This window comes from Balaenoptera physalus, assembly GCF_965194825.1.
Source record: "Balaenoptera physalus genome assembly, chromosome: 13".
Classification (NCBI taxonomy): Eukaryota; Metazoa; Chordata; class Mammalia; order Artiodactyla; family Balaenopteridae; genus Balaenoptera; species Balaenoptera physalus.
In genome coordinates, this window is record NC_138892.1 from 98,644,270 (window position 1) to 98,672,007 (window position 27,738).

Consider the following 27,738-nt stretch of genomic DNA (forward strand, 5'->3'; position numbering starts at 1 on the left):
AAGTCCCATAGGTTTTCTTCATTCCTTTTCTTTTCTTCGCTTTTCTTTTTTAAATTAATTAATTAATTTATTTTTGGCTGTGTTGGGTCTTTGTTGCTGGGCGCAGGCTTTCTCCAGTTGCAACGAGCGAGGGCTACTCTTCGTTGTGGTTCGTGGGCTTCTCATTGCAGTAGCTTCTCTTGCTGTGGAGCACAGGCTCTAGAGCGCAGGCTTCAGTAGTTGTGGCTCACAGGCTTCGTTGCTCCCCAGCATGTGGGATCTTCCTGGACCAGGGCTCGAACCCGTGTCCCCTGCATTGGCAGGCGGATTCTTAACCACTGCACTACCAGGGAAGTCCTCTTCATTCCTTTTCATTCTTTTTTCTTTTTTGCTCCTCTGTTTGGGTAATTTCAATTGATCTAGTGGCCTTCTAGATCACTGATTCCTTCTGCTTGGTCAAACCTGCCGTTGAAGCTCCCTGTTGAATTCTTCAGTTCAGTCATATTCTTCTGCTTCAAAATTATTGTTTGGTTCTTTTTTTATGTGTTCTGTCTCTTCGTTGAACTCATTTTGTTCTTGTATTGTTTTCCTGATTGCGTTAGATTGTTTGTGTTCTTTTCTAGCTCTCTGAACATCTTTAGAACAATTATTTTGAATTCTTTATCGGGCAATTCTTGGATCTCCATTTCTTTGGGGCCAGTTACTGGAGGCTTACTATATTCCTTTGGAGGACTCATGGTTCCCTGATTCTTTGTGATCTCTGTAACCTTGCATAAGTGTCTGCTCATTTGAAGAAGCAGTCACCTCCTCCAGGCTTTATGAGCTGACTTTGGTAAAGGAAGATTTTCACTTGCAGGTGGGGACGTGCTGGAGCATGCTGTGACTCCAAGTCTAGTGGTGCAGGGCGCCAAGTGCAGGGGTATGTGGTGGCACAGGGTTCAGAGTTACATGATATCTTTTAACTCAGGCCACTGGAATCCACAGTGTCAACAACTGTGGCCCTTGGCAAGCACTTCAGTGTGTCTATAGTGGCTCTAAGGGCCACTGTTGGGGTCCTCAGCAGCCCCTCCAGATCCAGCGGCTAGAGACCAGACAGGTAGTAGTGGTTGCTGATGCCGTAGTGATGCGCACATTCGGCTGCGGGGGTGCAGCTGCAGGTGCCTATAGAGAAGCAGGAGCTGGTTGCCAACACACACATAGCAGTGGGGGACTGGGCAGGCAGAAAGGCTCAGTGCCAGCCAAATGCTCATTGGCACCTGCAGGGGTCCTGGCTGTTGGCTAGCACTCCTGTAGCTGCCAGGTCTCACCGTGGGTGCACGGCAGTGGAGGCCAGTGACAGGGGCCTGGCCAGGGGCATGCAGGTGCACATCTGGAGGGACTGGCTGAGGTGAGCGCAGTGGTACAGGCCAGTGACAGAAGGGCCTGATCTGGGCCCACAAGCAGCTGCGGGGGCCCTGGTTGTTGGCATGCCCTTCTGTGGCTACACAGTTTGCCCCAGGCACGTGCACTGCGGTGGAGGCCCGTGACGGGCATCAGGTGGTTGGCATGCAAGGTTGCAGCTGGAAGGGCTAGCCCAGATTGTGCACATGATGGTGGACGTCAACCAGAGGGTCCAGACTGGCATCTTGCATTCATGCAACCACAGAGGCCTGGGCTGGCTGCCAGTGTGGTTCCAGACTCGAGGGGAGGATAGGGGCAGGGGAAGGAGCAGAGAGGGACACAGGCAGCTGTCATCAGTGGGTGTGAATACCTGTAGGGTGAAATCTATGGGGGGCGGGGTCTGAGGTAGCTGTGCTGGTCATCGGTTTCTTCAGTGGTGAAAGCTGCTGGGTTTGTTTGCAGAGCAGGTCACTGGAACCGTGATCTCTTCTGCTGCATAACTGCTGTTAGAAGTTCCTGCTTTTCTTCCTCGTTCCTAGCCATCTCTATACGTCTTAGCTTTGCAGGTCTGGGTGGGGTGAAACCAAACGTGGACCATCGTGCGGTGCCCTGAAAGGCTGGGGAAGCTGGGTCCTCACCCCACTCCTTTTTTCTAGCAAGGGGAACTCTTTCTTGCTGGCAAATTCCCTCTTGGTGCTGAGCAGTGCTGGCTAGGGGGATGGGATGATGTGGGCAAAATGAAGCTACCTTACTTCTTTCCTTGTGTAGTTATTCTCAAGTTTTTTGTTCTGCTGGGTTGCTGTAGTTTCTTAAGTGGACTCCAGAGCTCTCCCAGACCTGTTTTTGTTTGTAGATAGCTGTCTAACTGTTCATCTTTGTGGGGGCACAGAGGCTGGGGCCTCCTATGTTGCCATTTGTTTTCAATGAATGGATAAATAAAACGTGGTATATCTGTAGAGCAGGGTATTATTTGGCAGGGAAGAAGAAGGGGAATGAAGTACTAATACATGCTGCAACATGGATAAACCTTGAAAACATTATGTTATGTGAAACAAGCCCATCACAAAAGACCACGTATTGTAGATTCCATTTACATGAAATGTCCACAAGGGGCACTATAGAGACAAAAATAAGTAAGTCTAAGGCTGAAAAGGAGGGCGGGTGCTGAGGGGATATGGGGAGTGACTGTTAATGGGTGTGGGGATTTCTTTCTGGGAGTGTTGAAAATGTTCTAAAATTTATTGTGGTGGGAATTCCCTGGTGGTCCAGTAGTTAGGACTCCGTGCTTCCACTGCAGGAGGCACGGGTTTGATCCCTGGTCGGGGAACTAAGATCCCGCATGACCTGTGGTGCAGCCAAAGGAAAAAAAAAAAGAAAAGAAAAGAAAGCTAAAATTTACTGTGATCATGGTTGCACAACTCTGTGAATATATTAAAAATCACTGAATTGCACACTTTAGGCGAATTGTATAGTTATGTGAACTATATCTCAATAAAGCTGTTACTCAGAAAAAGGATATTGGAAGATAAAATGCCTTCATTCCTTGACTCAGAGTTTATTGGGAGCCTATAATTTGCCAGGCACTTGCTAGACACTAGGGAAGAAAGATCCAGCAAGACTCAGTCTCCCTATCCTTAGGAAGCTTACAGTCTGGTGGCAAGAAAATTAAATGGACATTTTTTTATCTGGCTGCAGGTTGCGGGATCTTAATTCCCCAACCAGGGATCAAACCTGTGCCCCCTGCAGTGGAAGCTCGGAGCCTTAACCACTGGACTGCCCGGGAAGTCCCTAAATGGGCGTTTATAACACAAGGATTCTGCTGGAGAAGGAAGGTAGCTTCATTTTTTCCACTCTGTCCCACCCCCCGCCAGCCAGCACTACTCAACACAAAGAGGGAACTTGCCAGCAAGAAAGAATTCCCCTTGCAATGATACAAATGAACTGATTTACAAAACAGAAATAGAGTCACAGATGTAGAAAACAAACTTATGGTTACCAAGGGGAAAGGGGGGGAGGGATAGATTGGGAGATTGGGATTGACATATACACACTATTATATATAAAATAGATAGCTAATAAGGACCTACTGTATAGCCCAGGGAACTCTACTCAATACTCTTTAATGGCCTATAGGGGAAAAGAATCTAAAAAAGAGTGGATATGTGAATATGTATAACTGATTCACTTTGCTGTACAGCAGAAACTAACAGAACATTGTAAATCAACTATACTCCAATAAAAGTTAATTAAAAAGAAAAAAAAAAAAAAAAGAAAGAGTTCCCCTTGCTAGAAAGAAGGAGTGGGGTGAGGACCCAGCTTCCCCAGCCTTTCAGGGTACCACTGGAGGGGCTTCAGAGGTAGGATACATTTGAGATTGATGCCTGTAGCACCCCTAAAATCACTTCCACATGAATAGCAACCTATGGGGCTTATATACACAATAAGTAAGAATTAAATAGCCTTTTCCTGTTTATAAAGCACTGTCAAATATACTGTCCCTGTATGACCTACCTACAAAGTAGATAACACTTTCCTAATTTTACATGGAGGTTAAGGGGTTTACTCCTGATCACACAGCTAGTAAGTGATAAAACCAGGATTCAAGTTTTCTAAAACTCATTATGCCTCTGTCTACTCCAGACTAGCTCCTCCTCCTGTGTCTTTATTTTACCGGGCACCCCACCCACCTGGTCTCCCAAGCCAGAAATCTGGTTAGCCTCACCACCATATCCAGCCCACCACCACGTCTGGAGAGCCTCTCTCCTTAATTTCTCTTTTGTCTCCTTGCATAGTTCAGGGCCTCCTCGCTTCTCTCATTCCTTGGAAAACAGAAGCCTCTGGCCTCACCTCCTTCAATGCATCCTTCATGTGGCTGGCACGGAGAATTTTCTAGAATATTAATCAGGTCTCTGAACCTATCACTGCCCTGCTAAAAACCTTCAATAATTCCCCATGGCTTCAAGATAAAGTTTAAAATTTAGCATATGAGAACATTCTTGCTCTGACCCCAGCCTCTCTCTATCCCTTTTTTTTTTTGGCTACACCCGCATGGCATTCGGGATCTTAGTACCCAGACCAAGGATTAAACCTGCACCCCTGCAGTGGAAGCACTGATTCTTAACCTCTGACTGCCAGGGTAGCTCCTATCCCTTTTTATACAGGCAAAGTTCATGCCAGTCGGGATGAAATTCCCTGAGAAGTCCTGTTTTCTCTGTCTGGAATATTCAGCTTTTCTCTCTCCATCTAGTTAACTGAACTTCATCCTTCAAGAGTTAACTTATGGTTGGAAACTCATGTCCACACAAAACCCTGCACACAGGCGTTTATAGCTTTTTTCATAACTGCCAAAACTTGGAAGCCACCAAAGTATCCTTCGGTGGATGTATAAACAAACTCTGGACCAGACAATGGAAAATGAAAAGACATGGAGGAACCTCAAATGCATATTACAAAGTGAAAGAAGCCCATCTGAAAAGGCTACATACTGTATGATTCCAAGTACGTGACATTCTGGAAAAGACAAAACTATGGAGATAGTAAAAAGACCCATGTTTGCCAGGGTTTGGGGTAAGGGAGAGGGATGAAAAGGCTGAACACAGAGGATTTGGAGGGCAGTGAAAATACTCTGTATGATACTATAAGGGTGGATACATATCATTATGCATTTGTCCAAGCCCATGGAATGTACAACACTAAGAATGAGTGTAAGGTCAACTGTGGACTTTGGGTGATTTTAATGGGTCAATATAGGTTCATCAGTTGTAACAAATATACCTCTCTTATGTGGGATGTTGATAATGGGGAGGCTGTGAATGAGTGGGGGCAGGGGCATATGGGAAATCTCTGTACCTTCTCAATTTTGCTGTGAACCTAAAGGAGCTCTAAAAAAATAGTCTTAAAAAAATTTTGAACTTATGCACCTCCTCCCAGAAGTGCAGATTAGATGTCCCCTTTGTGAGCTTCCTCAGTTAGCATCTTCTATTATAACATGTAGTCTTTACACAATCATTGATTTACCTGTGTGTCTTTCCCACTGAACAATAAGCATCTTGAAGATAGATTTATAACCAAGCAGGACCCTATGGAGCCTTCCCAGGACAGACCCTCCCCCATATCCTCTGCTGTAGCTCTTCTCTGGAGTACCCAGATATAGTATTGATACCGACGAGGGTTCTTGGCCTTCCCCAATCAATAGAAATTGACTAGAGGCCAGACAAGAAATTCAGGCAAGGCTTTCCTGGGGCACCGCTGCAGCAGGAGGGAGCGAGCACAAGCTTTTTCCTTATGTGGGGTCGGAGGGGTGGCTAAGGTGTTTTGACCACCCCTTAGGTGGTGTTGAGTGCAGGGGACATGCTCAGTACCCTGCTTTTCTCCCAACACCCTGCTTTTGGCTCCCGGCTCTTCAAAACTGGCTTTTGAGTTTTTTGGTCTTTTGTATCTTTTTGTCCATAATTTGCCCCAAGGCATGCACGCAGTTATTTTTAGTCCCATATAGTTTCTTTGTATTTTGCTGCTTGAGGAGAGGTTTGTCCAGGTGCAAGCACTGCAGCAAAGGTTCCCTGGTCCCAGCTGGTCTCAGTATCTCACGCATATTTCATGAGTTTTTCAGAGGCTAAAAACCACCACCACATGGAAGAAATTAACTATTTGATGATAATGAGCAAGTAGCTCCCAGACCTTCTGGCACCTAAGGATTGATAATGTTAACTGCCGTGTTACCTCACCATCAACCAATCAGAGAATTATGCATGAGCTGATCACACACGCTGGGACGCTCCATCACCTGGCCTTTAAAAAGACTTTGCTGAAACGTTTCGGGGAGTTCCGGAGTTTTTTGGGCACTAGCCACCCGTTCTCCTAGCATGGCCCTGCAATAAACCTTTCTCTGCTCCAAACTCCAAACTCTTGACATTTTAGTTTGTTTGGCTTCACTGTGCGTAGGGCACATGAACTTGTGTTCAATAACAGATTCGTGTCTTATCGGTCTTTAATTTCCCATGCAGATGCTTAATGCATATTTTCTGAATAAAATACTTCAAAAAATCTGCCTCCGCATAAATGGTACTTCTAAGTATTAGGAGAAGAGGATTTAGAATCTCTTCGGCAACAAGGTGACAATGGATACAATTTCTAATTTAAACTCCTAGTTCATATCAATAGAAAAATTTTCTTTAATCACTATTTTCATCAATGTCCTCTGTTCACTGTCATAACTGAAAAATACATTACTTCAACCATAACCAGGTTCATTGTATCAAAACCTTGCATCTGGCTCTCTTCCTGTTTCCCATCATGGTTCAGGATCAAGGTGAAAAGAAGAACCCCATGCGGGAACTTCGCATCTGCAAGCTCTGCCTCAACATCTGTGTAGGGGAGAGTGGAGACAGACTGACCGGGGCAGCCAAGGTGCTGGAGCAGCTCACAGGCCAGACCCCTGTGTTCTCCAAATCTAGATACACTGTCAGATCCTTTGGCATCAGGAGAAATGAAAAGATCGCCATCCACTGCACAGTCTGTGAGGCCAATGCAGAAGAAATCCTGGAGGAAGGTCTAAAGGTGCGAGAGTGCGAATTAAGAAAAAATAACTTCTCAGGTACTGGAAACTTTGGTTTTGGAATCCGAGAACACATCAGTCTGGGGATCAAATATGACCCAAGCATTAGCATCTACGGCCTAAACTTCTACGTGGCACTGGGTAGGCCAGGTTTCAGCATCACAGACAAGAAGTGCAGGACAGGCTGCATTGGGGCCAAACAGCTAATCAACAAAGGGGAGGCCATGTACTGGTTTCAGCAGAAGTATGATGGGATCATCCTTCCTGGCAAATAAATTCCCGTTTCAATCCAAAAGGCCAATAAAAAGTTTTCAGTGAAATGTAAAAAAACAAACAGACAAACAAAAAACAACCCAAAAAACCAAAACCTTGAATCTGAAGTTCCTAAGCGGGGAAAGGTCTACTTAGCTCCTAGCATGGACCACCTATGAAAGGAGATTCAAAGATTGTGACCTCTCTATACCCTGGACCTTCCTGTATATCATCTACAGATAAAATGTACTCAGCACCTCAGTCTCTGGTTGCATCAGGAAAATTACTCCAATGGGAATTCACACTGCAGTTTACTTTGGTCACTCTTCAAAACAAATATTTGCAACATTATTGTAATTCAAGAGCAGGTCATCCTCTGGATACAACTAGTAGAGTTAGTTTCACACAATGGACCATTGTTCACAGGCATCTCTGGCAACATATGCCTCCAGTAGCTACTGGCTAAAACTAGAGCTGTTGGTTCTCAGGCCTAGAATAATAATCTACAGCTGCATGGTGCCTTAGTTTTGAAAGCTCTTTCACACCGACCAAGGTAGAGATACCGTGAAAGGTTAGAACACTTGGCAAGCTGTGTCAGTGGTTTAGTAACGTTGCACTTGTTCACCTGTATATGAGGCTGGGGGGAGCAAGCACTAATTTAGAAACACACTTGTAAAACCTACGCCTAGCCCTTCTTTTCCATTCATGCAATCAACAAATATATTTTTGTTATTTACTATATACCTATTATATACCAGTTACTATGCTAAATATCAGGGATAAAATTTTAATAATAGACACGATTGTTTTCATCATTATTACCCATACCTATTAACAATAAGTCATGCGAATCCCAATGCCTTCCCGGAGTCTTGACTTGCACATTTAACTCAAGAATTGCCAACCTAATTAAGGACCCGCCATGCCTTGAACGATTGAAATAGGATTCTCTTAACTATGCCCCTGATAGAAGGCACTGTAAACTCTTTTTTTAAATTTTATTTTATTAATTTATTTTTGGCTGTGTTGGGACTTTGTTGCTGCACGCGGGCTTTCTCTAGTTGCGGCGAGCGGGGGCTACTCTTTGTTGCCATGCGTGGGCTGCTCATTGCGGTGGCTTCTCTTGTTGTGGAGCACAGGTTCTAGGCGCGCAGGCTTCAGTAGTTGTGGCTTGCGGGCTCTAGAGCGTAGGCTCAGTAGTTGTGGCACACAGGCTTAGTGGCTCCGAGGCATGTGGGATCTTCCCGGACCAGGGCTCAAACCCGTATCCCCTGTATTGGCAGGCAGATTCTTAACCACTGCGCCACCAGGGAAGCCCAGGCACTGTAAACTCTTGAACGTGAAGAAACTGTGATCAGTGGTTGCCTCTGGGGAGGAGAATTAGATTGGGACACAGGGGTGAGAGGCAGGGTTTTCATTGTACAGGCATATCTGGGAGATACCACGGTTCAGTTCCAGATAAAGCAAATATTGCAATAAAGTCACACAAATTTTTTGGTTTTCCAGTGCATATAAAAGTTATGTTTACACTGTTCTGTAGTCTATTAAGTGTGCAATAGCGTTATGTCTAAAAAACAAAGTACATACCTTAATGTCAAAATATTGCTAAAAAATGCTATCATCCTAACCTTTAGCAAGTCATAGTAGTAACATCAAAGATCATTGATCACAGATCACCATCATAATAAATATAATAATAATGAAAAAACGAGCAAATGCTGTTGGAGACATGGCACCGAGGTAGGAGATAGATGGGCTCCAGGCTAGACATTTCCAACTGGCATCCTGTTCACACTTCCTGGGGTGAGAAGGAGATGGGCTCCAGGCCGGACATTCATTACCAACCCCCTGTTTACATCTCCTGAAGCAAGAGACAAACGGGCTCCAGGACTACACATTTATGACCGGACTCCTGTCTATATTTCCAGACCTGAATCTCGATGTAAAAACCAGCAACAGAAATAGAGTAAATAACCAGACATTGGACATTTTTATGGCAGGGACAGAGTGGGACTAAACCCTGTTAAAAGATCAAGAGGTCATAAATTCCCATCCTTGGGGCAAGGGAAACATTGCACATGCACGAAAAGGCTCCTTGGCGGTCAGAAAGGAGGGGGCGCCACCCCATAATATGTGATGCTAAGGCGGTCCCATAGGCCTCTGGGCTGTAATCTAGCTTGGAAAAAGTTGCGCATGCGTGTTGGGGAGGGTCTTAGGGCAGGGCAGGTGGAAAAAGAAACCAGATAATTGGCCAAAGGTAAGCAAAGACCTGGAAGAACTGCCCTATATAAATGACCTAACCGCCTTTTTATCGTGCTTCTCCTCACTAGGGAGGGCGCCCACACCCTTTCTCTCCGGGTGTGCATCTCTGCCTTGCTTCTACCTCAACTAAACAAATGTTTCTCTGTTTGCTCTCCCACTTGTTGTGCTGTGTCTCCAATAGTAAACTTTGTACCTGTTTTTACAGTTTTTGCTTCCATGAGAAATGCATTTTTCACTGGGGGCAAGAGCCAGGGGGTGTGGTGTCTAGAATTCCTAGTTTTCATCCAGGCTACCCAGGTTCAATTCCTGGGCAGGGAATTAAGATCTCGCTTCACGCCACCACTCACTGCTGCCTCTCCAAAATCAGTACCAATAGACTTGCTCCAGGCAGAATTGCCACAAACCTTAAATTTGTTGAAAAAAAAAAGAAGTAGTCTCTGCTAAGTGCAAACGGAGGTATGCCTGTACAGTGTACATTTGTGTACTGTTTGACTTTCATCGTGGTATTTGCCTGTTCTCCGGTCTCCAGGAAGCGAGAAGGCGCAGCTGCAGACCCTCAGGCACCCACGAGGGTGGCGCCCCCGCCCTGGCAGCGCGCACAGCAGCTATGCAGGGCGGGGGTGGGTGAGTGGGGAGCCGGGGGACCCGGGGAGGGGCTCCCGGCTCTCCCCGATGCCCAGGGGGCCTGCTCCAGGTTGCTGGGAAGCAGCTCCGGGTTGCAGGGCGGGAACGTGCCCTTCCACCTCCGGCAAACTTTCGGCCGCCGCAACGGAAGCAGGAACTCGTGAATCACAAACCCAGGGCTGGGCGAGAGCTGCGGAGTCTCCCGGGCGTCCTCCACGAACCCCTCGCGGATCCGCCGCTGCTTCCCCGAGCGCGCGGGGCTGCCCTGCACCGGGAGGGCAGCAGGGCCCGGTCCTCCCGTCTCCAGGTAAAGGCTCTCCATCCTCCCCTCCAGCCCCCGCGGGCAGTATCGCCACCTGCGGGGGCAGCGGCGCCCCCCGCCCTTTCCCGGGGCAAGCCTCCTCCGCCCCTCCGGGAGCTCGGAGAACTGGCTGAGCCGGATGCTGGTGGCCCCCGTATCCCGGAGAGGGTCTTTAGGCAAGCCAGCAGCAGGGTCAGAAGAATGGTTTAGTGAGCCACGTACCTTTCCTCAAAGAAAAGGCAGATTTCCCATTTTTTCTTGTATGATTCGTATCCTGTATTTATCGAACCCGCTAATTGTCTAATACTCTGTAGAGTGTGTGTTTATACACAGTTATAAACACCTTGATAAATTAAGTTAGATTATGCTGTGAGAAAAATGATTTCCAATATTTGACTGATTGCAGGTACGATCCCGTAACTCCAGTCAGCAGGCATGTAAAGCTCAGGTGCATCTTCTCTTACCCACCTGTATCCTTTTCCCACTCTATTTCAACAGGATTCAACTTCACTTTGAACCTTTTTTTTTTTAAATTGTAAGCTTGTTTTGATCTTTTTATTGTGGTAAAATAGACATACTGTAACAAAATGTATTATTTTGATCATTTTAAGTGTACAATTTAGTGGCATTAAGTACGTCCACATTATTGGGTAACCATCACTACTGTCCATTTTCAGTACATTTTTGGCATCCCCGATAGGAAAACGCTGTACCCATTAAACAGTAACTCCCCATTCCCTCCTCCACCACCCTCTAGTAACTTCAATTCTACTTTTTATCTCTGTGAATTTGCCTCTTCTAGATACTTTATATAAGTGCAATCATACAATATTTGTCCTCTTGTATCCAGTTTATTTCACTTAGCATAATGATTTCAAGATTGTAGCGTGTATGAGAATTTCATTCCTTTTTGTAGCTGAATAATATTCCATTTTATGTATTTGCCACGTTTTAAAAATCTGTTCATCTTTGGACCTTTAAGGCCTAAATAATAATGTATTAGAAGAATTAATTTACCTAATAATTGTTTGGTACCATTAATGAGATAAGCGCTTTAGTATGCTTGTGACCTAGGAGCAATAAAGATGCTGGTACTGAAAGCACAGCTCTTCTCCTGCATCCCCTGGCACAGTTCAGGTTTCTTTGCAGCAGCTTGAGGAGAGATTCTTAGAATCCATTCAAAATGAAGTGTTGGCCTGGTTTTTCTTTTTTTGTTCCTGTTTTGTTTTCTCCAGTGACTTGCAAAGTGTGGCAGCATAAAAAGTAACTTGTGCCAGGATTCTTAACCTGGGGAGTCCATGGACAGTATTCAGAAAGTCTGTGAACTTGGGTGGAAAAGTTTATTTTGCTAACCTCAAAATATAGTGTAGTATTTCCTTTAAGAGGCATGTAGGCAAAAGCCGCAGGAGTATTAGTGGTAGGGTAGCTCTGATTTGCCACCAGTAGAAATCACAAATATTTCCATGTCATGTGACTTACTGCATATATCTCAAAATCATTACATTCAACACTACTTCAAAATTATGGCAATGATTAGACCTACCATCTGTTATTTATCACACAGTTGTTTTTATTTTAACTGAAAATGGAGCTAATGGGATCTAGCTTATAGGATTCTTGTAAGGATTAAATGACATAATATATGTAAAGTGCTTAGCATAGAGAACCATAAATGTTACTTTCATTTTACTGTTTTAGAAAGTTGGACATAAGAGTTAGCAAGGAAGGTATTAGACTTGTGCTGTATTACCATATACTGTTTTTTTAAAAAACTGGGTTTTTAAAATTTATTTATTTTTTACTGACCGAAGTCTACCTATTTATATTAGGATGCACTCTTTATTTATTTATTTATTTATTTATTTATTTTTTATGGCTGTGTTGGGTCTTTGTTTCTGTGCGAGGGCTTTCTTTAGTTGCGGCAAGTGGGGGTCACTCTTCATTGCAGTGCGCGGGCCTCTCACTATCGCGGCCTCTCTTGTTGCGGAGCACAGGCTCCAGACGCGCAGGCTCAGTAGTTGTGGCTCACGGGCCCAGCTGCTCCGCGGCATGTGGGATCTTCCCAGACCAGGGCTCGAACCCGTGTGCCCTGCATTAGCAGGCAGATTCTCAACCACTGCGCCACCAGGGGAGCCCCAGGATGCACTCTTATGTTCTACAGCTCTATAGGTTTTGATAAATGTAATGACATACATCATTACAGCATCATATAGAATAGTTTCACTGTCCTAAAAATCCCCTGTGCTCCACCTATTCAGCCCTTCCCTTTCCTCCAGACAACCACTGATGTTTTACTGTCGATGTTGTTTTGCCTTTTCCAGAATGTCATAGAGTTGGAATCATACCTTTCACACTGGCTTCTTTTCACTTAGCGATATGCAATTAAGGTTACTCTTTTTGTGGCTTGATAGCTCGTTTCTTTTTACTGCTGAAAAATATTCTATTGTGTGGATATACCAGTTTGTTTATCCCTTCACCTATTGAGGGACATCTTAGTTGCTTCCAGTTTTTTGGCAATTATGAATAAAGTGCTATAAATATTTGTATGCAGGTTTTTGTCAGGATTTAGTATTGTCAGTTTTTTGGATTTTAGTCATTCTGATAGGTGTGTAGTGGCATCTCATTGTTGTTTTAATTTGCAGTTTCCTAATGACAATGATATTGAGCACCTTTTCATATGCTGCTTTGGTGAGGTGTCTGTTCAGGTCTTTTGCTCATTTTAAATTGGGTTGTTTGTTTTCTTTTTGGTAAGTTTTAAGAGTTCTTTGTGTATTTTAGCTACCAGTTATTTATGGAATATGTGTTTTGCAAATACCTTCTCCCAGTCTGTGGCTTAGTTTTTCATTCTCTTAACAGTGTCTTGCACAGAGCAGAAGTTTTTAATTTTAATGGAATCCAACCTATCAATTTTTTCTTTCATGGATTGTGCTTTTGGTGTTGTTATCTAGAAACTCACCTAATATAAGGTCACAGAGACTTTATTCTATGTTACATAGGAGTTTTATAGTTTTGCATTTTACATTTAGGTCTATGATCCATTATGAGTTAATTTTTGTGAAAGATGTAAGGTCAGTGTCTAGATTTTTTTTGCATGTGGATGTCCAATTGTCCAGCACCGTTTTTGAGAAGAATATCCTTTCTCCATTGAATTGCCATTGCTCCTTTGTCAAAGATCAGTTGGCTGTATTTGTGTGGGTCTATTTCTGGGCTCCTTATCCTGTTCCATTGATCTATTTGTCTGTTATTTTGCCAGTACTACATTGTTTTCATTAGCAGTGCTTTCTGGTAAGTATTGAAGTCAGGTAGTGTCAGTCTTCCAGCTTTGTTCTTCTTCAGTATTGTGTTGACTATTCTGGGCCTTTTTGCATTTCCATGTAAACTTTAAAATTGGTTTGTTGAGGTCTATAAAATAACTTGCTGAGATTTTGATTGGAATTGCATTGAATCTGTAGATCAAGTTGGGAAGAACTGACATCTTAGCAATATTGAGTAGTCCTATTGAGGAACATGGAATATCTCTCCATTTATTTAGATCTTCTTTGATATCTTTCATCAGAGTCTTATAGGCACATTTTAAAAACTTTTCAGTAATTATATTTCAATATAACTATCTTCCTTTGTAATCCTATATATTTCATTTTATACATTTAACAACATGGCTTTTATACATTTTAAGACATGTCAGAAGAGAGCCTAAGCACCACCAGAGTACCAAAGGGTTCATAACCAAAAAAAATTAAAGAAGCGGTAATTCTGATCTAGGCTATCATTTAGTGAACAATTTGTTTTCTGGAAATGAGGATATTTTCTGATATAGCCTTGCCAGTTTAACATTTTTTTTTCTGGAAGAACTAGCTCACCAATGGAGTTGGCATTATATGTATTATGACTTTTGTGTTTTTAGGGATGTCAGAAAGAACACTTGCCCCTACAGTTTCCTTCAACTGAGCCAGAATATTCCCCCTGTTGATGGGCTAATTCCTAGAAGGACAATATATGTAATTTTCTTAGCGCATTGCCTACCACTCAGTAGGTGATTTTAAAATGCTAATTGTTATTACTGAGAAAGAAAATATGTCCAAAGCGATGACCATTGCTTCATCAATGACCACAGATTTTGTGTCCTTTCCCCTCTTCTTAGGAGAGGCAAGAAGAGGAAGGATTCTAGAACTGAAAAGCAGACTACCTCTTCTTTTATAGATACTTGTCAGATTTTAAGCATTGATGGGAGAGCGCATGTGTGTGTGTGCTTACTAGCTTTTTGCCAAGTTTTTAATGAAAGGTCTCAAATCTATTAAAAGTGAAACAAATAAAAAATACTTGTTTATTCCTGTCCTATGAATTGAGTTGTTTGCATTGACTTGAAGGAAATGAAATGTATCTTCTCTAGGATTGTTCAAAGAAACAAAACTCATTGATGATTTTCTATTTTTGTGCTAGAGAGAAATTCCATCATCTGTACAATCTTCTTGAAGCAAACTCAGGCCAGAGGGAGAGTTATCCGACCTTTGGAGACCAAGACTAAACTGAAATTTAAAATGTTCTTCCGGGAGGGATGGAGCTTGACTTACGCTCGTGTAATAATTTGTTTCCTGACCCTAAGGCTGTCCACCAGTCAGAACTGCCCCACCAAGAGTCTAGAAGATATGGTCATTGACATCCAGTCATCTCTTTCCAAGGGAATCAGAGGCAATGAGCCCATACACACATTAACTCAAGAAGACTGCATTAATTCTTGCTGCTCAACAAAAAACATATCAGGTAAGTAATAATGCCTTGGCAACTCTTTATTCCATGTGTTTTGTGATGTAAGTAGCTGGTTGATGAAGCTAAATGGTTTGTACTAGTGATTCTCAATGGGGTAGAAAAGTGGGTGGCAAAATCACTATGGAAGGTTCCATGGTGTGCTCTCCCCTCCCCTAAGCTGAGCCAAAGTTACTGATGAGTGTATATATATTATCACTCAGATATGTGGGTAGAAAAAGGGTTGAAAACGACTGGTGTTATGTTCTAACAGGCATCTGAGATATTGAAAACAAAAGTCCTATTTAAATGCTTGGCTTCCATCATCATGGAATATTGGAATACAGTGTGATATTAAGAAAGAACGTTTAAACAGAAAGGGAGTTGAGGCAAAAAATAAAATTCTAAAGTCATCCCATAGGAAAATCAGCATTTGAGTTTTAAGTAGAAGCACAAAATTTCCGTTTTATCTCCCTTCCCTGGAGCTGGTGGCACAGGTGAGTCAGGAAGCCACTGGCCACTAATTGCAGCTTCTAGGAATCTAAGAGGCATGGGAAGGGGTTTAGAATGACCCAGAAGGAAACTGAGGCCCACAGGTTTGAACCATGCCCTTGCATATTTCAGGCTCCAAACCTATGACCTGAAAACAGAAGTATATATCTAATAAACAAACAAAAAAAACCACGTAAGTTTATTGAGCACCTAATGCCTTGGTAGGTGCTGGAGATAAAACAGTGAATAAGATGGAAAAGACCTTGTCATCAAGGACCCTAGAAGAGCTAGTGAACACGGGACTCGTGATCCTTACTTGATTTATCAGCTGACTAAATCATATGTTTTCTCTTAGATCTTTATTTCCGTTTCATGCTATAATGAGTGTGGTATAATAAGACAAATACACGTGGACATGAAATTGAAGGACACAGACTTTTGCGTATTTATATTTATTTATAGTCTTTGTCCCTGATTCCTGGCACAGAGGTCCTAAAACCCTGGGAATATTCTGAGCTTAGGAGCTTCTTCTGTTATTCACAAGGAGCCCCATTCAACCGTACCTGAGCTTATGCTAACGAGGTGACTCTTGGTGGGACCCTCGATCGCGCCAGGATGGCTGCTAGTTGCCAGCAAGACCAAGCTTTGCTTAGAAGCTTGGAACTTTCAGTCGTCTCCACCCACCTCCAGGTAGGGGGAAAAGGGGTGGAGATTGAATTCAGTCGCCAATGGCCAATGACTTAATCAATTATGCCTACATAATAAAACTGCCATGAAAACCCCTAAATGATGGGTTCGGGGAGCTTCCAAGTTGGTGAACACATCCATGTGCCAGGAGACACCCCAACTCTGCAGGGACAGAGGCTCTTGCACTTGGGACCCTTCCAGACCTCGCCCTATGTACCTCTTCATCTGGCTGCTCATTTGTATCCTTTGTAATAAACTCTAACGGTAAGTATTGCATTTTCCTGAGTTCTGCGAGTAGTTCTAGCAAGTTATTGAACCTGGGGTGGGGGGGTGATAGCCAAGTTTGCCGTATGTGTGAGTGACCTGAGGACCCGATACTGTGACTGGCGTCTGAGTGGGGACAGTCTTATGGGACTGAGCCCTAGACCAGTGGGGTCTGACACTCCAGGCAGTTAGTATTAGAATCGAATTGAATTGTAAGACACCCCGTTGGTGTTAGAGAATCAGAGAACTGGAGAATTCGTGTAGAAATGACACCAGGTATTTGCTGTCAGGAGGAAGCAAATACTTCAATGATCTTCTCAAATTGAGCTGTGTGCTTTTGGACACTCTTCATAGAGACGTAGTTTATGGAAGTCATAGAGATCTCATTTAAATTTCTAGTTTTTCTTTAAATGTTGATATCAACATACATGTGGAATAGAAACGTCACCTGCAAATAGGACTGAATGCCATGTGGGCGTATCCTGGCAACACAGGAAACCTTGCATTTCTCTTCAGTTCCGTGATAGGTGTTTAGTAAGAAATGAGGGTTTGCGGCTTTATTCTACAAGCAAAAGTACTGTTACTGCTTTACTGTAAGCAGAGGTACCGTGGGTCTCAGTTAATGGATCTCAGACTTTTCCCTCTTTTACTGAGCGTTGGTTTTTGACCATTTAGGGTTCCAAAAAAGCACTTTGATAATTTGCCTATAGGCACAGACTCTAGAAAAATGCCCACAAATACAAAGGACATAAAATTTTGTGTACAACTTGGACCCTTTATGGACCCTCCCCTTTACCTAAGTGCCCACAAAAATGGTTTGTAGAATTATCACATCGTGGGGAAAGGAAAAGCCAAAGTAACCAGAGTACCTTTCTTGTTACCTGGCTAATGGAGACATGATAGGATAAAAGCCCTGCAGAAACGAACTCAGTCGTATTTCCCACCGGGGGAGTCAAGGGTGAATCCCTGACCACTGCCTGATTGGGAGACAAACAAAAATGATAAGGAAGAGCAGAAATTTGAAGAACCAAAAGAAGAATGGTACTGATAAAAGTAAAAAGTAGACTTGGCATTCCATATGCTATGCAGCTCCATTGTGGAAGGAGGCATGATACGTATAAGGCTGAATTTACTGACCCTCCCTGCCCACCACCCTCCCCTCGCCCCACACCAAGAAAACCAGACTGATGGCTTCGTAGGCATCTAAGATGCCTTCAGTATGCAAGAGGTACGTACAGGCATTAGGGTTAGATCCATTTCCTAAGGTCGGACTCAGTAGTGAGTTGTAGACTCAGTATTTCTATGTATGTTTTGATAAATATTTTAACAAATGGAAGGCTTCTTTCTAAAGAATGAAATGTACTATTAAAAATGTTTCGCCAAAATTGCCTTCATTCTGATTTTTAAACCCGAGGTCTTTAAAAGTTGCTTTCAGTGACTAAACTAAGGAAAAGGAAATGACTCAGCGGCCAGCAGGCAATGAACAAAGGTTTTTGTGTTGGCCGCTAGAATAAATGTTTTCCTGCTCGCCGTATTCTTTGGAAGATCCTATTTCAGAATAATGCTTATGAAACCTTTCATTTCAGCGGACAAAGCATGTAACTTGATGATCTTCGACACTCGAAAAACAACTAGACTACCCAACTGCTACCTGTTTTTCTGTCCCACTGAGGAAGCCTGTCCCCTGAAACCAGCAAAGGGACTTATGAGTTACAGGATCATTAGAGGTAATAAAAACATTGTTATTTGTCTTTTGTGTTTGGAATTATTTAAGGATATGATTCATGTAGAAAGGTTGCTTGCAAGAGTTTAAGAAGAACTGCCAAAAGGGATCACAAATATAGAGGCACATCAGAAAAAATCTCATGATTTAAAATTCAGTTGATTCAACCAAATATCTTTCTTTTTTCCAGTGAACGTATTTTATACCTATGAATGATAGTATTTTGTTTTGTTTTTGTTTTTACCTTCTTAAGATAAAAGGCACATAGATCTTTCATGTAAACATTTTGAAACACGTCTTTAGAACCGTGTCAGCAACACTGGAATAAGTATACAGGTCTCCAGGGGTGACTATTTTGAAAGGGTTAAGATGATGTAAATACAGTATATAAAATTCCAGTACATTTGTCGTTAGGTTCCAATTATTTTGTAATCACATTCTCTGAAATCAAACTCACTGGATTTTATTATCCAGACCTGCAAGGAAGCTCATTTAAGAAGTTTTTGAGAAACAGCTACATGCCAAATTTTGTGCAGGCATTGGAAATAGAGTCTCCACATTTGGAAATTACATATTTGCTCAGAATACAGAAAATAAACAAGTAAAAATAATATAATTATTTGGATATGCCTTGGTGAGATTTTGGCTTGTTAATTTTTCAGGATGAAATGCTTTCAAGTATGAAGTTTACTCTTATTTCAGTTTTATAAAGTTTTTGTCCTTACACCCTTAGGTATTAATAATACTCCCTTTGTTCATTTATTCAATAAGAAACAAATTTTATTTAGCATCTTCTATGGGCCAAGCACTTTTTACGCCTTAAGGGTAGAAAGATACGACACTAAACATGAAAAACAAGGTTCTCATTTCTGGAACTAATATTTTAGGAGAGAGAGACAATAACCTTAATAAATAAATAATCAAGAAAAATAGTCACCACGGCCACAGAGAACAGACTTGCGGTTGCCCAGTGGTAGGGGGTTGAGGAGGAATGGAGTGGGAGGCTGGGGTTAGCAGATGTAGGCTTTTATATTATAGAATGGATAAACAACAGGTCCTACTGTATAGCACAGGGAACTATATTCAGTATCCTATGAAAGGGCTTCCCTGGTGGCACAGTGGTTGAGAATCTGCCTGCCAATGCAGGGGACACGGATTCGAGCCCTGGTCCGGGAAGATCCCACATGCCGCGGAGCAACTAAGCCCGTGCGCCACAACTACTGAGCCTGCGCTCTAGAGCCCGTGAGCCACAATTACTGAAGACCGCGCACCTAGAGCCCGTGCTCCACAAGAGAAGCCACCGTGATGAGAAGCCCGTGCACCACAATGAAGAGTAGCTCCTGCTCGCCGCAACTAGAGAAAAGCCGGCATGCAGCAACGAAGACCCACTGCAGCCAAAAAAAAAAAAAAAAAAAAAAAAAACCTATGAAAAACCGTAATGGAAAAGAATACAAAAAAAAGAATGTAGGACTTTCCCTGGTGGCACGCAGTGGTTAAGAATCCACCTGCCAATGCAGGGGACACGGGTTCGAGCCCCTGGTCGGGCAGGATCCCACATGCCGCGGAGCAACTGAGCCCGTGTGCCACACCTGCTGAGCCTGCGCTCTAGATCCCGTGAGCCACAACTACTGAGCCCGTGCGCCTAGAGCCCGTGCTCCGCAACAAGAGAAGCCACTGCAATGAGAAGCCCGCGCACCACAATGAAGAGTAGCCCCCGCTCGCTGCAACTAGAGAAAGCCCGCGGGCAGCAACGAAGACCCAGCACAGCCAAAAATAAATAAATAAATAAATAAAATTTATTTTTAAAAAAAGAGGTGGTTACCCTTAAAAAAAAAAAAGTATATATATATAAACTGAACCACTTTGCCGTACAGCAGAAATTAACACAGCATTGTAAATCAACTATACTTCAATAAAAAAAATTTAAATTAAAAAAATAACAGTGATCATAATAAAATGAAACATGGCCTTTATATAAGAATATATTTTCAAAGCAGAGAAAATTAAAACATAAAATTCCCATTTAAAAAAATAGTCATAAGAGCTATGCAGATAATTGAGCTAAGACAACATAATAAATAATCACAGAGGGACTTCCCTGGTGGTCCAGTGGTTAAGACTCCTCCCTTCCATTGCAGGGGATGCAGGTTCGATCCCTGGTCGGGGAACTAAGATCCCGCGTGCCACACAGCACAGCCAAAAAAGAAAAAATAGATAATCACTGAGTGGACCGTCTGGATTAGGTGATCAGGGGAAGCGTCTGTGAAGATGTAACCCCTAAGCTGAGATCTGAACACGGAGGAGCCAGATGTGGGAAGATTGTAGGAAGACCTTCCAGGCTGAGGAAACAGCCTGTTCTAATATCCTAAGGCAGAATGGTTTGGGAGTGTTTGTTCAAACACTCCAATCTCAGCAGCTGACTCATAGTGAACCATGTAAAGAGTGACATGCAAGAAGGAAGGAAAGTGGGGCGATCCCATCAAGCTCTGTAGCGGGTAAGGAGTTTTTATTTTCGGTGCATGATGGGAAGCCGTTGGAAGGTTTTCAGCAGGCACGTATAACGTGCTGTTTTAAAGGTGATTTCTCAAAGCTCACTGTGACTGATCTATTGCGAATGGACAACGCCGCAGCAGCAAGAGGGCATGCGGGAAGACTGGGTAGGAGGCTGGGACGAGATCCGAGTGAAAGGCCGTGGCCTTGGGGACCAGGGAGACGGTGGAGGAGATGGAGGAAAGTAAACACACGAGCCATTTCAGTGATAGCATTGACAGGGCTTGCTGGTGGTGTGGATGTGGGGAATGAGGAAAAGAGAAGAGTGAAACTGGGTCCGAGTCCTGGGCTTGAGCATCTGGATGGATGGCAGTGCCGTCTACTGAGCCGGGGAAGTGGTTTTGCGGTTGGGAGGGAGAGTGCAATCAGGGTTCTCTGGGGAACGATGCTGCCCGGGCCATCCGGACACTGACTCTGCTTTGTCCCCTGAGTGAGGCTGTGTCTGAGTTTCGTTCATGAAGCAGGAAAACCTGACGTGTCAAACATTCCCTTAAACAGGAGCATAAAGCACAGATTGCTTGTGTAAATTCTTCCTGCATAGTGGTAGAAGCCCAAGTCTAGAAAGATTGGCAGATAAGGTACAAAGTTTCACTTTTGCCTGATGAAAAATTCTGGAGATGGTTGATGGTGAGGGTTGCACAAACTCAATGCCACGGAACTATACTCTTAAAAACGGGTTAAAGTGGTACATTGTATGTAGTATATTTTACCACAGTTGTTAAAAAGAATAATTTTTTAAAAAGACTATGGCACAGAACAAATTAGACCTCTCAGAGCACCCAGGATCTTACCTTGGGTGGAAAGTATCTTGTCGTCTCCCTGCCCCTTCTGGGCTTCACACTGGCCAGGGCAGTTGCCTCTGACTGTTCGCCTCCTTTACGTCTATATATAATCTTGGCTAAAAACACCGGGACCTACGGTGTTGTGCGGATATGGCTTCTTGCTTGTCCTCTTTGTTTTTCATCACCTGGAACGTGGCAGAGCCTGTTGGACACCCGGGGATGGTATCCAGCAGGAAATGGACATCGCAGTCTGAGTTTCCCGTGAGGTCAGGGCTCAAGACACTAATTGGAATGTTTATTTTTCTCCTTCAAGAGCTCCCATCAGGTGGAAGTTGGACCATCACATCTGCCTCTCTGATCCTTTCTCACTGCCTCTTCTTCATTGTGTCCTTTCTTCCACTGTCAGTGTGTATTCCCTATGTCTATCAGCTATTTCACAATTAGAGCAGAATATTAAAGAAATTATAGGTAATTGAATCCGGTCATTCGACTTCCATAAAATCTATACCAAATAAAAAGCTGTTGTTGTGAAATTGTTTATTGTGTAATTAGTTTAAAAAGTGAAAACAGCACTTTTTGAATTAGTTTAAAGGAAATTAGTTTAAAAGTTTCTACAGCTTAAATGTCCAAATGATAGGGAATGGTTGGGTGTAAAGTATAATGGATCCACCTGAGGGAATACAATGCAGATGTTAAAAAATAAGTTTGAGATGTAGAAATAAAATGTCACCTAAATTTCAGGTGAAAAACACCCAGTTTTTAAATTACATGAAAAAAATTTTAATTTTAAGGTATGCATAAATGTTAACAGTTGCTGGGACATGATAGAAATTATCGTTGAATTTGTTTTATAACTTTCATAATACTTCTGTCATGTTATTGATTTTATAATGCATGTATAAAAGAGGGAGTATGTGGTAAAGATTCCATTTTCTCCAGTGGAACTGGGAGAAAAAGGGAACTTGGCTTGTGCCTAAACCTCCTAAGGGCAAGCGTGAAGGTAGTGAATGAAGTGGAATTAGAATCGAACAGTTCCTGTGTCAGCCACCAGGGGGCACCATCAGCCCGGAGCCGGTGGCTATCTAGGGGCAAAGTGGCACCAACCCCGGACTTGGTGTGCAGCGGGCTGTCTGTATCTACAGATGTTTACAAATTGTGTTTGTAATTCTATTTATGAATCTGCCCGTGTTGATGGATTGAGATTGCCCCATAAAAATAAATATCTGCCTCCTGGTCAGAGTGAAATTCAGTAGATATAAGTTTGGTGGTTTGTTTCCTGATGAACTCTATTTCCTGTAATTGACTAATATTTACAGACTGAAAGTTTGAAAGATAATAGTGTGCTCTGTTCATTCTTTAAAACCATTGCAGCTCGGCATTATTTAATCTTTGTTTGTTTCTTTGTTTTTGGAGCTTGGTGGTCTGTCATTCCTCCAAGGACTAGAATAGGGGAATTCAGAAATAGAATAAATTGAAAGTCTATTTGCTCAGCTGGTTTCCAAGTTAATAGTCAGTCCCTAAATTTTTTTATCTAGTGAAGTCGCTTGGAAATGAAACTCAAAAGAGCGGTTGAGGACACATTTCCCAACTCCTTCTGTAGCTCATGGCTACGTGACTGAGAGAAAACACCATACCCCAAAGGCAAACATCAGTGGGTGAGGTGAATGGAGCAGCTGTGGAGGATCCCTGTGTGGTTCTAGGATCTTTGCCAATAGATGAATCTTATCAAGAAATGGGAATAGCCCTAGCTTTGCTTTATTTATGACCTTGTATTCTTGAGAAAGAAAACAGCTGTTTTGGTCATTCTTGTCAATGGCCTTATTTTAAGTTTTGAGTTCACACGTATCACAGAGCATTTATTTAGCCTTCTTTTTTTTTTTTTAACTTTTGGGTTTATTTATTTATTTATTTATTTTTGGCTGTGTTGGGTCTTCGTTTCTGTGCGAGGGCTTTCTCTAGTTGCGTCAAGCGGGGGCCACTCTTCATCGCGGTGCGCGGGCCTCTCACTATCGCGGCCTCTCTTGTTGCGGAGCACAGGCTCCAGACGCGCAGGCTCAGTAATTGTGGCTCACGGGCCTAGTTGCTCCGCGGCATGTAGGATCTTCCCAGACCAGGGCTCGAACCCGTGTCCCCTGCATTGGCAGGCAGATTCTCAACCACTGCGCCACCAGGGAAGCCCTAGCCTTCTTTCTAAACTTTAAAATGAAATATGATGAGTCCTGCTCTTTTTAAAAATATCTGACGCGACCTAAAAATACAGGTGCTCTTTATCTCGTGGTGACACTATGCCTATGAATGTGATATCACCTGCAGCAGAAACTCTTTTCTTCAGCATTGTTGGAGGAATTTCAGGCATCTAAATTCTATTTTAGAGTGTCCTGGAGCAGGTATCCACAAACTTTTTTTGTCAAGGGCCAAATAATAAGTATTTTAGGCTTTTCAGGCAAGTCTTTTAGGCTTAGTGGGCCATATGCAATCTGTCGGACCTCCTCACTTCTGTCCTTGTAGTAGAAGGAGCCATAGACAATATGTAAACAAATGGGCATCCTTGTATGCCAATAAAACTTTATTTATGGCACTGAAATGTGAATTTCATATAATTTTCACATGTTACAAAATATTATCCTTCTTGATTTTTTTCAATCGTTTAAGAATGTAGAAACCATTCTTAGCTCGCAAGCCATATAAAGAGAAGTGGCCATAATTTGCTGACCCCTGTCCTAGATGGATTAATAAGTGACAGTTCTAAAGGACCTCTGAGTAGTGTGAAGCTTAGAGAATAGTCAAAGATGTCACAAATCTGAAGTTGCCTCTGCATCTATTTGTTAGCAGAGAAGAGAGTGAGGTCTAGTTTAGAAACTGGTATTGATGGGAGTTGAAATAGAAGATGGAAAAGAGAAGAGGGGAGAATCACCTTTGCTTCCTTCCTTGTGTTTCTGCCGTTCTAATTTAAGTGAGATGATTAGCCAAGTAGCAGAGTGATACAGAGCAATTCAAGGGGTCTTTCTCTGCCCCGGATTGCTTTAACCAGCCTTTTCAGTTCGAGCTGTGATAAACGGCATGTGTGACAAAGAGCAAAACTCTAAACTTTCTCACACAGGAGGAGGATCTGAGGCTGGTTCCTCCTCAGCAGGAGCTGGGACTGTGTGATTTTCTGCTCTTTATGCTAGCCACGTGGCCATCATGATTTCAAATACTGGTCCATGGTCCTCAGAACCTAAGATATTGGCTCTAAAATTTTAATCTGCAAGGATCAAAAGAAAATCTCTCAGATCGCCTTCCTCCCCTGAGTACGGTGCTGAAAACTGGTTGTTTTTTTGGTTTTTTTAAAAATATTTATTTATTGGGACTGCCCTGGTGGTCCAGTGGTTAAGAATCCACCTTCCAATGCAGGGGATGCGGGTTCGATCCTTGGTCAGGGAACTAAGATCCCACATGCTGAGGAGCAACTAAACCCGTGTGCTCTAGAGCTCACGTGCCACAACTACTGAGCCCGTGTGCCACAACTACTGAGCCCACGGGCTCTGGAGCCCATGCACCACAACTAGAAAGAAGCCTGTGTGCCACAACGAAAGATCCCACATGCTGCAAGGAAGATCCCGCGTGCTGCAACCAAGACCTGGTGCAACCAATAAATAAATAAATATTAAAAATATGAAAATGCAGGCTCTCAGTTGCGGCATGCAGGATCTAGTTCCCTGACCAGGGGTCAAACCTGGGCCCCCTGCATGGGGAGCACGCAGTCTTAACTGCTGGACCACCAGGGAAGTCTCTGAAACCCATTTTTTTTCATTGAAAAACGTCATCAGCTTTGTGCTGCTGCCTTGGCTTCAGGGACCCTCCAGCTTCCTCCTCCTCCTCCTCCTCGTGGAAGGCAAGTCACTGGGATTTTGTCTCCTCTCCGCATTGTCCTGTGGGCTACCCCCCGGCCCCGTGATATCTCCCCTAGTGATGGCTTGCTTCCCAGTTGTCACTGCGGTCCCAGCTGGCACAGCCTGTGCCTCACACCAGCATTTTCTCTGCCTGTCCTCTTCCTGCCGCATCACCCCAGCCCAGCTGCCTTCCCTGGCCTTGGCCCCTGAAGGGTCTCCATCTTCCTAAACCTCTTGCCGGCCATGCTGAGCTCCTCTTATCATCTCTGCTGGTCCCCTCCCACCTCTTCCTTCATTTGCCCAATCCTCCTCTGCACACTTCTCTTCTCCTCTGGGCCAACACTCTAGAAATAAACCACAGCATCTGGGGAGGAGGCAGGGTCATCAGGATCTGATTTAGCAATTCGTATTTTTCCATTTTGCACCATGAAATGTCAAGAATCAACAGTTTGAGGTCTTACTGAACAAGCTGGTAACGTTTGTCCTTGTTAACCTGCCTTCGCATGGAAATATGGAAGTCTCCTTTTTATTTTCTTTCCGTCTTCAGATTTTCCATCTTTGGCGGGAACTGATTTGCCAGGCCAGGAGGTGGCCCAAGAAGAGTCTCTGTTCCGCAGCAGGTCTTCACACACCATCACTCCGACGCCCGCTCCTCCCACAGGTGCTTCAGAGCCCACGGTCTTATGGAGAGATTCATTCTCTCCGAAGCTTGGATCCTCAGATCACGTGGAGAAACTACTCAAGATTGATCTGGCGAGTCCACAGTGGACTGTTTATAAAGAAAAAGGCCACTCTCAGAAGTCACCATCTCCCTCAGAACAAACGGTAGCTCATCTGCTGCCTGAAGATGTGACAGTGTTCCCCAGTACAGTGGCAGCTGCTTCTCTGCCCACCATCCTGGCCACTCCAAAGCCTGCATCTCTCCCTGCCGCCGGCGCTGCAGGGATACCTTCTGTGACTTCTCAGCCTCAGGGGGCCACCTCTGCCCCACCTGTAGCCACGGTCACTAACACGACCACACCTGAGGTTCCGACTTCCATCTTTAGGGCATCAACAGACTCGAAAGGCCCACCAGACACGGTGCCCTTAAGAGACATTTCCAGCTTGATTTTGAACACAGAGGCTGCCGGGGACCCTGCTGCATTTCCTTTGACAAATGTGAATTCTCCCACTACAAATACAGCAGCTTCCCAGGAAGACGGGAAGGCCAGCTCTGGTGGGCCCTCCGTGAGCAGTGCTCCAGAAAGTCAGCAGGGCCTCGCATTTGAGCAGTGGCTCCTGGTCGGGACCGTGCTCTTTGGGGTTCTGTTCCTCGCCATAGGCCTGGGTCTCTTGGGCAGAACGCTCTTAGAATCCCTCCGCAGGAAACGTTACTCGAGGCTTGATTATTTGATCAATGGCATCTATGCTGACATCTAAGGAGGACATTAGATACCTCTTTTTTTTTTTGGCTGTGGGATGTGGGATCTTAGTTCCCCGACCAGGACCAGGGATCGAACCCGTGTCCCCTGCAGTGGAAGTGGGGAGCCTTAACCACTGGGCTGACAGGGAGGTCCCTAGATGTCTCTTTATTCATGTAGTTACTAATAGTCCTGTGCAGCGAGGTTCTGCTGATTTGCTCATCTTCGCAGGATATTTCAAGTGTTTTGAAGACAGGCAAAGATGCCTCCTACCGCTTTCCTTTTGCTTGTTCTTCGAAAAGAAGCGGGGGAAAGAAACAAACTGGGTGATTTGAAGGATCTGTCTCTAAAATATTAGCTGAAAACAAAGCTCTACCTAAAGCAATAAAGAATAATTGCCACATCAATTGGAAAACGACTGGCTTTTTACAAGGAAAAAGGGTTAGGACTCCTAGGCTCCAATTCATTAATGTTTCTGGTTCCAGATAAAGTCGACTGTTTATGGTATTAATTCTAATGGATTTACTTTCCTTTTTATATGAATTCCAATAAAACTTATTCCAGATGTATTTCCTTCCAATTAAATATCTGAATAAATCTTTTGGTATTCAGTAATGTTCTTGTAAGTGACACGTCCAGCTGGATAACTTTAAATTTATTCCCACCAGCAAAATGATTAAATGATGAAAATATGTGTTCTAAGTTAAAATGACAAACCCCCCTTATCCCATCAATGAGCAAAAGAGGTTCCTTTGGGAGAATTCTAGCAGAATATTAGCCTGCATGGAGATGATGATAAGTTCTGATAAATGGCCAGATCTACTTTGGGTCTGTTCTAGTTAACTATTTTTTCAAAAAAAAAAAAAAGAAAAA

At 43.5% G+C, this 27,738-nt stretch overlaps 1 protein-coding gene and 1 pseudogene across 2 annotated transcripts; both read left to right on the forward strand.

Annotated features, from left to right (window-relative positions):
* Positions 1-1,682: 1,682 nt before the first annotated feature.
* Positions 1,683-7,247, forward strand: LOC309640907 (large ribosomal subunit protein uL5 pseudogene; annotated as a pseudogene). The gene has a single exon. The product of its transcript is annotated as a large ribosomal subunit protein uL5 pseudogene (transcript).
* Positions 7,248-10,021: 2,774 nt separating this feature from the next.
* Positions 10,022-27,480, forward strand: MANSC1 (MANSC domain containing 1). Its single transcript, XM_082420255.1, has 4 exons — positions 10,022-10,358; positions 14,793-15,113; positions 18,125-18,265; positions 26,013-27,480. Exons 1-4 carry the CDS (start codon positions 10,100-10,102, stop codon positions 26,882-26,884), a joined length of 1,593 nt encoding a protein of 530 aa, XP_082276381.1. The 5' UTR covers positions 10,022-10,099; the 3' UTR covers positions 26,885-27,480.
* Positions 27,481-27,738: the final 258 nt, after the last annotated feature.